Source organism: Mytilus edulis, chromosome 1 (genome assembly GCF_963676685.1).
Source record: "Mytilus edulis chromosome 1, xbMytEdul2.2, whole genome shotgun sequence".
NCBI lineage: Eukaryota > Metazoa > Mollusca > Bivalvia > Mytilida > Mytilidae > Mytilus > Mytilus edulis.
The window spans coordinates 948,575-964,868 of NC_092344.1; the positions used below are offsets into that span (position 1 = coordinate 948,575).

The 16,294-nt window shown below is 33.7% G+C and overlaps 2 protein-coding genes across 2 annotated transcripts; one reads left to right on the forward strand and one right to left on the reverse strand.

The window, feature by feature from the left end:
- Window positions 1-707: 707 nt before the first annotated feature.
- LOC139520789 (uncharacterized) lies at window positions 708-4,291 on the reverse strand. Its single transcript, XM_071313741.1, has 3 exons — window positions 2,878-4,291; window positions 1,073-1,249; window positions 708-748 (listed from the first exon to the last, which is right to left on the reverse strand). Exons 1-3 carry the CDS (start codon window positions 4,289-4,291, stop codon window positions 708-710), a joined length of 1,632 nt encoding a protein of 543 aa, XP_071169842.1.
- A 133-nt stretch (window positions 4,292-4,424) lies between these two features.
- On the forward strand, window positions 4,425-14,601 carry LOC139520799 (uncharacterized). The gene is made up of 2 exons (XM_071313753.1): window positions 4,425-6,030; window positions 14,528-14,601. The coding sequence occupies exons 1-2, from the start codon at window positions 4,425-4,427 to the stop codon at window positions 14,599-14,601; spliced, it is 1,680 nt and encodes a 559-aa protein (XP_071169854.1).
- The last annotated feature ends 1,693 nt before the right edge of the window (window positions 14,602-16,294 follow it).

Here is a 16,294-nt window from a genome sequence, read left to right on the forward strand (position 1 = left end):
CATGTTGCAAAACATTTTTATCTATATCTGTCAAAATATAAAGTTTTACATGAGGCACAATCTGGATTCCGATCTAACCACTCATGTCAGACAGCCCTTACCAAATTAATTGACACCTGGCTCAAATGTATTGATAATGGCAATGTTGTAGGAACAGTCTTTCTAGATTTAAAAAAAGGCATTTGATCTCGTTAATCACACCCTTCTCTGCCATAAATTACATTTATACAAAGTCTCTAATCATTCAATAAAATGGTTTGAGACGTACCTGTCTAACAGAAAACAAAAAGTGTGCTCTGGTAATACAGCCTCAGAATCTAAATGTATCAAGTATGGGGGTTCCCCAAGGGTACATTTTAGGTCCCCTTTTGTTTGTTTTATTCGTAAATGACATGACTTAAGAAGCCACTCATACAGCCATTGATATGTATGCTGATGATATAACACTTCATGCATATGCAACAAATAAGGAAGAGAAAGGAAACTAAATTACGACGCCAACACTATAAATAATTGGTGTCTGAACAATAGGATGGTTATAAATCCCTTTAAACTACTTCTATGTTGATTGGAACAAATAAGAAACAGACTTTGCTAGGAAATGATATGAATATATGTATACGAGATAGCCCAATCACACCCGTTGAAATACAGAAACTTTTGGGTGTATATATTGACAAAAAATTGGACTGGAAATTTCAAATTGACTATGTATGTAGACCCTTAAGTTCTCGTATTGCACTGCTATCTAGAATTAAGAAATTTTTGGATATAAGTAGTAGAAAGCTGTTTTATAATGCTTATATTCTGCCCATATTTGATTTTTGTTGCTCAATATGGGGAAATTGCTATGAGGATGGATATAAAAAAAATCTAAAAATGCAGAAAAGAGCTGCAAGGATTATACTTGATGCACCAATACTTACACCTAGTATAAATTTATTTAAAGAGCTAAAGTGGATGAATTTCAAATCTAGAATTTCATATCATAAACCTATTCTTGTTCATAAAATTCTAAACGATAAAGCACCTGATTACTTAAAGGAACTCTGTTGTCCAATTGTTAACCTACATAGTAGAAATCTAAGGTCATCTGCAAACAATAATTTAGCTGTTGTACGTCTGAACACAAATTCAATGAAGAAATCTTTTGCATATAGCTCATCTATACTTTGGAATAAACTACCAAATGAAATAAAATGTTGTGGAAACCTGGACACTTTTAAACAAAAATGTGTTGATTTCTTGACTATAAATGATTTATAACAACTTACTCAAATATTCTAATGATTTGTATGTTATGCATGGGTTCGAATCCCGGCGAGGGAAGAACCAAAAATTTGCGAAAGCAAATTTACAGATCTAACATTGTTGGGTTGATGTTTAGACGAGTTGTATATATATATATATATATATATATGAATTTATTTTTCTCTTGTTCTACAGACAATTTATAGTTACTAGAACATGATATGTTAGAAACTGTAAGCTTTGTAATATTTGAACTGTTTGTTCTTGTGAGGGCCTCAAGGTAGATTAGCGAAAGCCTTACATAATATGCGAAATTACGTAAAATTATGTAAAGTTATGAGAATTAATTTATCCGAAAAAGAAATATTACCGCTGTATTGACAATTTAATTGTTTGATTGTTGTCAATATAATCTGGGACTAATATAACAATAGTTCAGATATAATGGAAAATTATACGACTGCCCTGTTTCACGCGTAAAACTTGAATTCTTCTAACAGAATGTGAGAAATTACGTGAAATTATGATACGACTGATAAAATCCGAAACATAAATAAAACCGTTGCATTGGCAGATCCTATTTAAAGAAGTTCGCTACTCAGTTTCAAAATAACAGAATAAGAATAAGAATATTTTAAGAATAAGAATATTTTATTATTCCAATCAAGGGCCCTGATGGGCAGCATAACATGTACACATAGAACAATACATCATGATTTGTAACAGAAAAACATTTTTTTTTTAACAAGCTTTTCATAACACTACTATATATTGATATGGGTTAATAAGGGAACCAAAGAAGCAAACAATATATATATATATATATATATATATATATATATATATATATATATATATATATATATATATATATATATATATATATATATATAAAAGTCTATAAAAAGGACCAACCAGCAAATTTACTATGTACCGGATCGTCTAGAATAGGCGATACTATGCAGATAAGGAAAAAATTATATCAGTCTAAAGATTTGCACAACGGTACTGATATAAGGTGTTATTAAACGAAAATGTTGTTATAAAATCGTGTTGACAAATATTTCGGCTCAACAAATGGCCTTCTTCTTGTGTCACAAGTTTTAACAATACTGATACATAATGTATAAGGTGTGAAAATAGATCAGGTGATAATACAGGTGAGTTTTGGTCGATTGATTTTAATCCTGAATATCATAATTTAAACAAAACACTATAAATCAATATAAGTGACTGTGTATATTAACAATAAAAATAAGTGAAAACAAAACTGTTAGTATTTCTTATTGATGCCGTTTGGGTGATGTACATTAAGTTCCTTTATCCAAAAGCTTTCCCGAACCTGTCGCTGTGCATCACTCCAGTGAATGTTCTGTTCAATCACTAGAATTTTCATGCGGTTAAAGTCATCAAGTTTGTGATCTGACTGTCTGAAGTGCTGAGAGACTGGAAGAAGTGGCTTCTTAGATATATCACTCCTATGGCCATTGAGGCGTTTGTGGAAAGGCTGCTTTGATTCACCAACATATTGGAGGCCACAAACCGAACATTCTAGTATGTAAATAACATTCATACTTTTGCAGGTAACATTGCAAAATATCTTATAGTTATTTTCGGTTGCCTTACTGTGAAATGTTGACGAATGCTGCATCTGTAAACAGCATTTGCAGCGTTTTTCTCCACACGAACGACATTCTCCAGAAGTACTTCTATTATCAGACACTTCAGCCCGCACTAGTAGGTTCCGTAGACTACTAGGTTGCCTAAAAGCTATCATTGGAGGCTCAGGGAAAATCTTGGACAGTTTGGAATTCTTTTCAACTGATTTCCAATGCTCACGAATGACACCAAAGCTGTTTTTGAGAGATGGGTGATAAGTTAGAACACATGGAGTCCTTTTGCTTTTCTTTTTAACTTTGTATTCCAATAGTTCACTCCTCGGAATTGACTCCGCTTTCTGAAAGCTTTTTTTGATATTTCTGTGTTTGTAGCCCCTTTTCTTCAAGCGAGTTTCAAGTTTACGCAGTTGTCTTTTAGTTGTTTCTGTGTTGGAGCATATTCGCTTGACTCTAAGTGCCTGACTGTATGGAATGCTCTTGGTAAGATGAGCAGGATGGCAACTTTTAGGGGACAAATATTGATGAGTGTCAGTAGGCTTAGAATATAAATCTGTAGATATGATGCCCTCTGTGAGCGAACTTGAAGTATCGAGGAAGGCGATTTTGGATTTAGACTTCTCATGAGTAAATTTGATACTTGGATGTATGTTGTTGGCATGAGTGATAAAAGTGTCTAAATCCTCGTCGCTTTTATTCCATTTCATATCCACATCATCTATAAATCTAAACCAGGAAAGCGGTTTTTCGATGGAAGTTTCAAGGAGTTGTTTCTCTAATTTGCCCATAAATATGTTGGCATATGACGGAGCCATTTTGGTGCCCATGGCAGTTCCATTTACTTGCAAATAATGATCTCCATCAAAAGTGAAGTTGTTTTTCTTAAGTACCAGCGTGAGCATTTTGACCAGGCATTCAGTAGGTGGATATTTCACTGGTCTGGAATTCCAAACTTCTTTGCATGCATCGATGCCATCTGCATGTGGAATATTAGTGTAGAGGGAGGTAACATCCATGGAAACAAGAGTCGTGTCGGAGGGGAGTGGGTTTAAGACCTGCATTTTTCTAAGATAATCGGTTGTATCTTTGATGTGAGATGGTAAGTCTTCAACATGTTGACGAAGATGGAAGTCAACAAATTCCGATATTTTTTCCGTCGGATGACCGTTCGCTGAAACTATAGGTCTTCCTGGGTTATTGGCCTTATGAATTTTAGGTAATAGATAAAATCTGCCCGGTTTTGGGTTTTCTGGTTTCAAATATTCAAGAGTTTTGTCATCGATGAAACCATCGGCATGCATTTCTACCAAACTATTAGTAATATCTCTGCTAAAAGATGTAGTAGGATCAGAGTCTAGTTTTTGGTAGAACCTTGCATCGCTAAGTTGTCGTTCAGCCTCTTGAATATAGGCAGTTTTATCCATGACAACCACTGCACTGCCCTTGTCTGCAGGTTTAATAACGATATTGTTGTTAGATCGTAAGTTTTTCAGTGCAGTCCGTTCTTCATTGGTAAGATTGTCAAAAGGTTTATTGTTATTTTTAGTGTTTTTAATAATGTCCGACTTAAAGTTATCAATAAAAGATTCCATTATTGATAACTTTAAGTCGGACATTATTAAAAACACTAAAAATAACAATAAACCTTTTGACAATCTTACCAATGAAGAACGGACTGCACTGAAAAACTTACGATCTAACAACAATATCGTTATTAAACCTGCAGACAAGGGCAGTGCAGTGGTTGTCATGGATAAAACTGCCTATATTCAAGAGGCTGAACGACAACTTAGCGATGCAAGGTTCTACCAAAAACTAGACTCTGATCCTACTACATCTTTTAGCAGAGATATTACTAATAGTTTGGTAGAAATGCATGCCGATGGTTTCATCGATGACAAAACTCTTGAATATTTGAAACCAGAAAACCCAAAACCGGGCAGATTTTATCTATTACCTAAAATTCATAAGGCCAATAACCCAGGAAGACCTATAGTTTCAGCGAACGGTCATCCGACGGAAAAAATATCGGAATTTGTTGACTTCCATCTTCGTCAACATGTTGAAGACTTACCATCTCACATCAAAGATACAACCGATTATCTTAGAAAAATGCAGGTCTTAAACCCACTCCCCTCCGACACGACTCTTGTTTCCATGGATGTTACCTCCCTCTACACTAATATTCCACATGCAGATGGCATCGATGCATGCAAAGAAGTTTGGAATTCCAGACCAGTGAAATATCCACCTACTGAATGCCTGGTCAAAATGCTCACGCTGGTACTTAAGAAAAACAACTTCACTTTTGATGGAGATCATTATTTGCAAGTAAATGGAACTGCCATGGGCACCAAAATGGCTCCGTCATATGCCAACATATTTATGGGCAAATTAGAGAAACAACTCCTTGAAACTTCCATCGAAAAACCGCTTTCCTGGTTTAGATTTATAGATGATGTGGATATGAAATGGAATAAAAGCGACGAGGATTTAGACACTTTTATCACTCATGCCAACAACATACATCCAAGTATCAAATTTACTCATGAGAAGTCTAAATCCAAAATCGCCTTCCTCGATACTTCAAGTTCGCTCACAGAGGGCATCATATCTACAGATTTATATTCTAAGCCTACTGACACTCATCAATATTTGTCCCCTAAAAGTTGCCATCCTGCTCATCTTACCAAGAGCATTCCATACAGTCAGGCACTTAGAGTCAAGCGAATATGCTCCAACACAGAAACAACTAAAAGACAACTGCGTAAACTTGAAACTCGCTTGAAGAAAAGGGGCTACAAACACAGAAATATCAAAAAAAGCTTTCAGAAAGCGGAGTCAATTCCGAGGAGTGAACTATTGGAATACAAAGTTAAAAAGAAAAGCAAAAGGACTCCATGTGTTCTAACTTATCACCCATCTCTCAAAAACAGCTTTGGTGTCATTCGTGAGCATTGGAAATCAGTTGAAAAGAATTCCAAACTGTCCAAGATTTTCCCTGAGCCTCCAATGATAGCTTTTAGGCAACCTAGTAGTCTACGGAACCTACTAGTGCGGGCTGAAGTGTCTGATAATAGAAGTACTTCTGGAGAATGTCGTTCGTGTGGAGAAAAACGCTGCAAATGCTGTTTACAGATGCAGCATTCGTCAACATTTCACAGTAAGGCAACCGAAAATAACTATAAGATATTTTGCAATGTTACCTGCAAAAGTATGAATGTTATTTACATACTAGAATGTTCGGTTTGTGGCCTCCAATATGTTGGTGAATCAAAGCAGCCTTTCCACAAACGCCTCAATGGCCATAGGAGTGATATATCTAAGAAGCCACTTCTTCCAGTCTCTCAGCACTTCAGACAGTCAGATCACAAACTTGATGACTTTAACCGCATGAAAATTCTAGTGATTGAACAGAACATTCACTGGAGTGATGCACAGCGACAGGTTCGGGAAAGCTTTTGGATAAAGGAACTTAATGTACATCACCCAAACGGCATCAATAAGAAATACTAACAGTTTTGTTTTCACTTATTTTTATTGTTAATATACACAGTCACTTATATTGATTTATAGTGTTTTGTTTAAATTATGATATTCAGGATTAAAATCAATCGACCAAAACTCACCTGTATTATCACCTGATCTATTTTCACACCTTATACATTATGTATCAGTATTGTTAAAACTTGTGACACAAGAAGAAGGCCATTTGTTGAGCCGAAATATTTGTCAACACGATTTTATAACAACATTTTCGTTTAATAACACCTTATATCAGTACCGTTGTGCAAATCTTTAGACTGATATATATATATATATATATATATATATATAAGAAAATTATTAAAAGATAAAAAACGGTTTCAATGCATCACTTTTTTATTAAAAGATAAAAAACGGTTTCAATGCATCACTTTTTTATTAAAAGATAAAAAACGGTTTCAATGCATCACTTTTTTATTACGATATATATAGGTCAATGTGCTTGTTTTCGAGATATTAGCCAATGAAGACCCCCTCAATGAAATTTTGGCGGAAAATGTTCTCTCTTGATTTTCCATAGCTTTATCATTGACAGGTTAAAGTTCTCAAAAAGTATTAACAAAGATTTTACAAGACTTTTATATAGATGACTTAGAATCATACATGTAAAAGATTTATAAAAAGAAAAATGGCGGTCAATGGGATTTTTTTTTAAGATATCCAAATGGATAAAACCGGAGGAATCCGATAATCTGACAAAAATCACAAAACATCCTTAATACATTACGATATAAGTAGAAAAACGTATACAACAGGAATTATTCTTACACAATATGTGATAATTCAGTTTGTTTACTTTGGTAACCAACATACGAAACCACAATCGTATCTATTTTTCAACTGCAAACTATTTTATTTCAACTATATACCAAAAAAAAACCTGACACCTCATATGAAAAACAGTAGAATCTTGAAAAACGGTTTATCATATTTAAAAATGACAATGTTGTGTGTCTAATGATAAAAAAGCAAAATCATGTAGAAATCTACACCTAAAATCTTACACTTTTCCATACAAAAGATTTCAAACTTTGCCCGGACATAATATGTATTATATGCTCATTGTAGAAGGCCCCACGATGACCTATAGTTGCAAAATTATGTCTCATTTAATCTCTTGTGGAGAATTGTCTCATTGACAATCATGCCACATCTTCTTATTGGTTTATTTGCACTAACATTTGCATTGATTTTTTTTTTATTAAACGATAACGTTTCGTGACGTTATAGTGTAACCTCATGTGCCAATGGTTTGATTCAGGACTAAAGGACGAGAACTTATTGACAATAATCCTATAGATCAGTTTTACAACGATTGAATGAAAGAATCACACTCTCGCTATACTACAAGAGATGATGGATGTTAGGTCCCAATTCTCATTGGACGTTGAACAGCGTATTTATACATCCACGCACCAAATATACATCCCCAGGGATGATCTTATTTCTAGACCCCACTCAACGTAGATTGAAAGGTGAAATGGAGTGTAGAGAATTGGAAATGCGCTCCTCACATGCTATCGTATTTCTTAGGCCCATTTTTTTACAAAAAAGGGGGAGGGGCGCACTCATCCGCGTCGGATGACCTTTACATCTTTTTCCTAGTTTTTTATTGTTTGGTCTGCTTATTTATAATTTTGCTGTTTTTTTAAACCACCTCCTTCCATTGATAATCATACAAATTGAATTTTTTAAAAGTCGATCCGATTGTAGAAAGAAAAAAACTCCATTAGGCAATTTTACCAACATAATTTTTATCAGAGCTGAATGACATTTCAAGTCAAAATACCCGGATAATGACGGGGCGGTATGCTCCATATATATCGTGTCACTTAAACCATTTACATTGAACGTAACAATTCTATAAAAATAATAAAAAGTAATGGATCGCGATAAAAGTAAATAACTTTCATTGACAATGCTCGTCTTTTAAAATGAATACTTAGTATTCTCTCCCAGCAACAGGGTAAATAGAAAAAGTTTTCTTTTTATTATTGAACATTTTTTATTTACATGTTAATTAGATTGTCAATAGTCAAAATAGAGTAAATTAAATGCATGTGTATTAAATAGGTTTATGATTATTTACACAAATATACCCGATATATGCTTAACAGTTAGTTTCTGTGTCATTTGGTTTCTTGTGAAGAGTTGTCTTTTGTCACTTTAAAAAAAAATTATATAAAACTAGGGGAAATATCTCAACCTTATTAAATTTCATGACAGTGCTACATATCAATATTCTTTCCCCAGAAAATAATTGTACCCATTCGACTTATATTTCCCTTTTTTTCACCAATAAACAGTACCAGTGTATATTTAGATCTCTGATCAGAATGGTAGTCTATAAACCACGTAACCATCTTATGAAATGATAGGCAATGAATCGGGAAGATCTCTAATCAGAATGGCAGTCTATGAACCTGGAAGATCTCTGGTCAAAATGGCAGTCTATAAACCGGTAGACATCTTGGGAAATGGTAGTCAATGAATCGGGAAGATCTCTAATCAGATTGGCAGTCTATGTACCTGGAAGATCTCTGGTCAAATGGCAGTCTATGAACCTAGAAGATCTCTGGACAAATGGCAGTCTATGAACCGAGAAGATTTCTGGTCAAATGACAGTCTATGAATCGGATCATGAGACATGTTGTAGAATCGCAGTATACAAACTTTGGGACATCTCTTGTCAAACCGCAGTCTATGAATTGGGGATCCGGGAATTCTTTTTTTCGAATATCGGGATATTCCACTCTCAACAGTTAAATTTAATTATTTAAGAGTTCGGCAAGCCTCGCTCTTTAAAATTAAAATTTAACTGTCTCCAGTGGAAAAATATCGTAATACACCTGTTGCAATTGTGAAATCTATATTTCTATATTATGAGCATATTGTTATTAATAAAATTAAATAAGAGTTTTCGGCAATATATGCTCTCAAAACATTTGGAGATTCAGTGGCGGATCCAAAGGGGGGTTCCCCTTTTATTGGACGATCAATGCATTGGAATGGGAGCATATAGTTGGACCCCCACCTTTTAAAATGGTTGGATCCGCCCCTGCGATTAGGTGGCAAATGCAATCTCAATAAACCAATTCTCTCCTTTATTTATGAATTTCAAAACCACGAATAAATTGTGCTTAACCTTCATGTCATTAAAAAAAGGATGAAAGACATCAAAGAAATTAAGAATAAACATGTTTCAATTATTAAATACAATAATAAAAAATATAAATGTAAAGATCTATAAATCGCATTACTGTTAAACTACTAGACCGGAACTACATTTTGTATGTCATGTTAATAGTTATGGATTTTCCAGACAGAAAATCCAATTGTAGGATACGTACTCAGTTACTGACATAAGATAGTTCGTACGTTTGTACCAAATTATCAATCCATTCATTTTTTTTTTTACAAAAACCATAAAGATGGTCATATTTAATAAGTCATCCGAGAAGACTATGACGGCGATAAAAATTTAGTATGAGAAGGGAGAGGGCAATCAAAAAGGTACTCGATTGCTAAGGCCATCACTTGCATACACATATATATAGGTCAATGTACGGCCTTCAACAATGAGCAAAACCCATATCGCATAGTCAGCTATAAAAGGCCCCGAACTCACACATGTATTTAGCAACTCAATAGAGAAAACTAACAGCCTAATTAATGTATAAAAAAATGAACGAAAAAATAAAAATATAACACAGAAACAAAAATGCTTAACTCATCAGATTGATACAAATAGAAATACAAAAACATGTAGACGTGACTGGGTACTTGTACCGTCATGATGATCCGGCATGTTTCAGTTACTTTGTTTTTTCTTCGTCTTCGCTGCCTTGTAAATATTTATATATTTTTTTTTAATTTGATGGCTTAAAATAAATTGGAAAAAAACAAGCATGATGGCTTAGGCTAAAATACTTGTATGTCTTATCCGGTCATGCTATTGAATCAGAATATAACTGTTGTTAAAAGATAATAATTTTTAATCACCCTAAGGACTTATGTACCAGATTAGAAAATATCCTGTAATACTGTATTATGATTACATTATGAATCAAAATATTGTCTTAATATTCAATTAATTTTTTTTTATGATTTGTAATAATAACCACATAAACACAAAGTTATCAATTGTAACAGTTTCCGGACGAAGGTCAACATAAATGTCTGCTTTTTATAATATTTGTGAATTATTATAATGTAGAAACGATGGCAGGGTATAATTAATACAGAAATCCATTATCAAGACAAAGCCCCAAAGCAAAATAAATTGTAACATTCGGCACATATATTTTTACAATGATTTAAAGGTTTAGAAGAAAGACCTTTGTTAAGTTGAAAAGGTTACAAATATTTGAATTGGATATAGGAAAAGTACTATTATAGATGATAATGCAAATGTTAGAAAAAGACAATTGCGAACCCATTTTATATTTGAAAATAATTTTCATGTCAACTTAAGTAATGTCAGTAATAGTTTTTTGACTTCGTGCTCATCAGTTAACTAGAGAAAAGGCCGATATATAAGAATCGACCAAGAAAAGTATGTTATGGGCAATGTATAAATAAGCAGTAGTTTTTGTTTTATTGAATGTAAATGCATATGAAAAGGTTGGGAATTTTAGTATCAGTGAAACTTTTATTGTAAACATTTCCCTTATATTTCCAAGCACGAACAGTTTATTTGGTTGATGTCCTGTGAGTCTGAAAATGCTAATATACCGTCGAGGTTTGGAAATAAAAGAAAATTTCCTTCAAGTGACGTCTAGATATATATGTAATTTATAGTGACACTGTTTTGAAAAGTTAATATTCTAGTCAATTTGTATACCCGTGACCTTCTTGTATGGAGGAAATTTATTTTTTCATTTATCATGGGCGTAATATATTTTAACATAACTGTATCATTAATATTAAAAAACGGGGCCTTAAATAGATTTATTAAAGATGATTCGTTTTCGCTAACTATTCGTAATCTATCACTATATAGAAAAGTCAAATCGGATCCAAAAAGTTAAATTGACACCTTCAGAAAAGTCAAATCGGCAATGACACATACAGAAAGTAAAACCGGCATATACAGAAAGGAGGGGGGCAAGGGGTTTAACTGTTATGCTGTTATGTGGCATTTTAATTCTTTGTTATCTGTTATTCTGAAAATGTATTTGCTGTTAACTGTTATTGAAAATTGGAATGTTAGCATTTTTTTGACAGCCAATATTCGGTAGAAATTGAAGATCATTTGACATTGGGGTCTACCACTACTTATATGTTGGTCCCGTATTCGGAGATGGATTCCATTAACATATACCCATCAAGGAACTGAGTTCCAGGACAATTCCAGTATATTTTATAATTATCCTTTGTAATAAATATCGTTTTTTTGGAACATGTATTTAGAATTATCTTATTTTTTTGTATGAGGATAATGGTCCTTGTTTCCCGTACGAACATATTAAATTAGAACAATTATTAATATGACAAAAAGGTAAACATATTGCAAGGAATATCTGACAAGGATCTAGGTCCTTACAACCAGTTAACCTTTTATATTATAAAATGTGCAAGTCTCAATCAATAGAAGACGAATCCCATCTCTTGCTGTTTTGTGAACGCTATGAACAATTACGAACAACATTATTTAATGATATCCGAGATAAGTACAACATAGACTTAACTACGCTACCAGCAAACATCAAATTAAAACATTTATTTTGTAATTACAGCAAGCTTGTTTCTAACTTTATTTTGAACTGTTTTACCATCAGACAATCTAGAATCAACTGCTAACGTGCCTTGCTATAATTTGCGTGTAAATTTGAACTATATTTATTTATTTATTTTATTTTCAATAATGATACACAATGTACAGTGCATCATAAGCCTATTTGGCTGGCTGAAAATTACTTGTATATATGAATGTAATTTTTGTTATAATTCAGGTTGCACTTTAATATTAAAATATTCTATTCTATTCTATGGTACATAGACTCGGCTCTGTGATTCTTTTCAAAGCAGAACCAAATACATTGTACAATGAAAGTTCCAATCATGTACTGGGTTCCAAAGCTGTACATAGCTCATTACAAACAAAGATTTATTTTGTCTTCAAGCCATTGTTGCCCTACTAAACTATGTAGTCTACTTACTAGTAGATCTACACTTGGTACAATCAAAAACCTGATAAAAAATAATTCAAATTTAGAATTGTTGCAAACTTGTGAAAGGGTTTTTGAGATATTATCAGAAAACTGGGAAAACACCATTTTTATTGAATAAAACCCCATTACTCAGAAACTTAAAATCTAAAATTTATAAAAAAAAAAACCCGAAAGTGAGCTCACATCTTTAGATATAAACAATTTCCCAAAGTTTTATGCAAATTGGTTAAAGAGTGTGAGTAAAATTTTAATGTCCAACATGTTGACGACGGACGAACAACAGTATACCATAATACGTCCTGTAATGAGCGTATAAAAATATAAATATATAATGAGTAGTAAACACATTCTAGATACATAATTCAAAAAGCCATTTTCATAGAAAATGGAATTCATAACAAAGGATTATACCTGTAATAAGAAATACTAGATTTGTCAAGGACCCGACTTACTCAAATATTTCATTTACTGTTATCTGTTTTTGTCCATTTTAATTCCTTGTTATCTGTTATAAGCCAAATCAATTTGCTGTTTCGCTGTTATTGGGACCCCCTGCCCCCCCCCCCCCCCCCCTCAGAAAGTAAAAATCGGTACATACAGCAAGTAAAACCAGCATTTAAAGGAAAGTTAAATCGGCATGAATAAGGCTCCGTGTAAAAGACCGTACTTTGACCTTTAATATATAGATATAGGAAGATGTGGTTTGAGTGCCAATGAGACAACTCTATCCAAATAAAAATTTATAAAAGTAAACCATTATAGGTCAATGTACGGCCTTCAACAATAGTTTTCTTGTTTTTTTTTTTGTAAAATGTTACTAGTACTTGGATGGAAAGTTGACTCATTGGCACGCATACCACATCTTCTGATATCTATGTACAGGAAAGTGTTGAGTATGGTTACACAGCACTTCATAAAATATATATATGGACGTCGCACTTTTACTATAATACCAAGGATTTGTATGGTCTTTCTATACAAATCCTTGATAATACTAAAGTGAAGTCTATGTACACACTAAGGGCGGGGTGGTCCCTACAGTATATTTCAATCACTCAATCATGATATAGTATGATAAATGTGAAATGAAATCTAGCACATTATTAAGCAGGTTACATGTAATGATATTTTAGAGCTGTACTGCGTGCTAGATGTAGGGCATAACAAAGTCCTCGACTTTAACACTCAAGTCTGAGATCTGGTAACATTTCCCGCATATCGATGTTCAGGGCATCCATAAATGGTTGTCTGGCTCTCTGAGCTGACTGGAGTAAGATGCTGACATAGGACAAGAAAGTGAGTTCTGTCCTCATGTCCTTGTTTACACAGCGGACAAGATGGGTCTACCTGGAATTGGTTAAAACGATGTCTATTTGCTTGTAATGTGTATACTCCAAGTAGCATTCTACATTTTACTGATGCTTTTGTTATTGCAAAGGTTTCAGAACCAGCACTACTCCAGATCATAAGTGTTTTGCCAATTGAAAGACGGTCAATGTCTATGAATTTTAAGGATGGCTTGGTTTTTGCTTCCAGCTTTAGTTTTTGTTTCCAATAAGTGTTCACAAGGTTTTTCCAAGTAGATTTTCCTGGCGGATTTTGTAGTAAGTCATAGCATGAAGGAATGATTTTGTCACCCTTTCTTTCTCAACAATAGGGTTATATGTCTGTATTTTTGTTCGATTATGATCGAATTTGAATTTCTGATGTCAGCTTAAAGTGATATATCTTTTAACAATACCTATAAACTATTAATTGATATATGATTTTGAGGTCAGAGTCATAAGCATACAAACATTAAAACATGCTTTTAATTTGGCTTGCACAAAAGTGAACATGCGCAGCATATGAACCTACACTGAATGTTTTAGGTTCCATTCCTGACCAGGACTAACAGAGACTTGATAATTGTTATTTGATGCTTTGCTTTTTAATACACAGCACAAGAACAGACTGGTAGCAGACTGTTATATGGTTCCCAGTGTATGAACATAGATGTTAAATCTGGACTATGACTAGCAGACTTAAAATTTGTAATTTTCTGCTTCTCTGCTAAGCACCCTGTATAAGGCAGATTGATAAACAGATCTGTGTATTTGTGAAGTACTAAGTTAACCTTGTCCGGATGTGCTTTTAATATTTCCCACTGGAATTTATATTTTGACCATAACAATTTATAATCTATAATACTAAAATTACGAGGTCCAATTTGTCAGCCGTCATCACGTAAAAACGACGAATCACAGGATTACGGTCTTGTTAGTCAGAGGCTAAACGTCAGGTTCGGGTAAATCTGTTAACGATATTTCTGTTATTTCATTGGTTATAAATACTGCTTCGCGGATGTTTCCGGAACGATTTTTTGGGAAATGAAGGTCTTTTTAACGTCTGATTGGCTATTAATGAGTGGCATGCATTATATGTTCAACGCGTCCGTAAGTGGGGTCGGATTGAAATCATGATACTAGGTTATATGTACATATTATGATAAAGTGTTCATTTGCTATAGGGATTAATTATGATGATAACTCACGACAAACTGTCAATTTGGTGCAGATTATATAATCTTGTGACAATGTGGTGATTTAATCTTGTAATTATGTTGCTATTTTGTTAAGAAACTGTACATTTATGTATTATTGCTATTCTTTAAAAATAGAACAGTAATGCGTATAATTTACACTTTAAACTGCGTATTAAAACGGTTAAGGCTGCAACCATTTGATTTTCTGGGGGGGGGGGGGCTATGGTTTTTTTTTCTGTGCAAACTTTTTTTTTCGCCTTCGGCGAAGAACAATCTATTTTTTTAGCGACAAATTGAAAACAATTTTTTTCTTTCAATTTTAGCATTACATATAGTGGGAGCTGAGGGTGAAACAAACAATTTTTTTTTCTCAGGGTCCAAAACAAATTATTTTTTTCACCAAAACCTGGAAACAAACTTTTTTTTCCAAAAAAAACCATAGCCCCCCCCAGAAATTCAAATGGTTGCTGCCTAAATGATTGAGATCGACGAGCATTGAGATACTTTTGTGTTAGATTTCTTCGTAAGCTTAGATTTTAAATAGTAAATACATAAAACGTATGCTCTATGTATAAAAATAATAACGATTTATTTTTCATTGCTTGGACATATTGATTAGAAAATATTAGAATCATGGAATTTACCGAAGATGTAATTTCGTTTCCAGCATTCATCGCTTCATTGATTTCTGGTGTAAATAAACAAACCCGACGATACTTATTAGCAGAATACAAAAATTACAAGGTGAGCAATATGGTTTCTTATGTTCAAAGAAGCCTACACCAAGCACCACTGAATTGTTATTTGCAAGGGTTTCAGTGCACTATATGATACTATAGTGTCAGCTGTTGCAAATTATATAATTTATCTTTAGCTCTATATTTTGACAATGACCCCCAATGCAATCATTTATACGATCCTTCGAACCCCCAAAAAAAACTTGCAATACAGTGAACTCCCAAATAGATGTTTGCATGTGGGGTAGATAGTTTAATGATCTTTGATGTACTCGTACCTGATAATTTATTCTTTGTAGCTGTCAGGAGACTGATTTAGAAGGGGGCCAGGGGGCATGCAATCCTTTTTGGGGAAATTTGGTGGGCCTGCACTCATGAAAATTTCTGGATCCGCCACTGGTTGTTGGACCATAATAGTCCCAGTATGAACACAGTGGTGATCAGCAG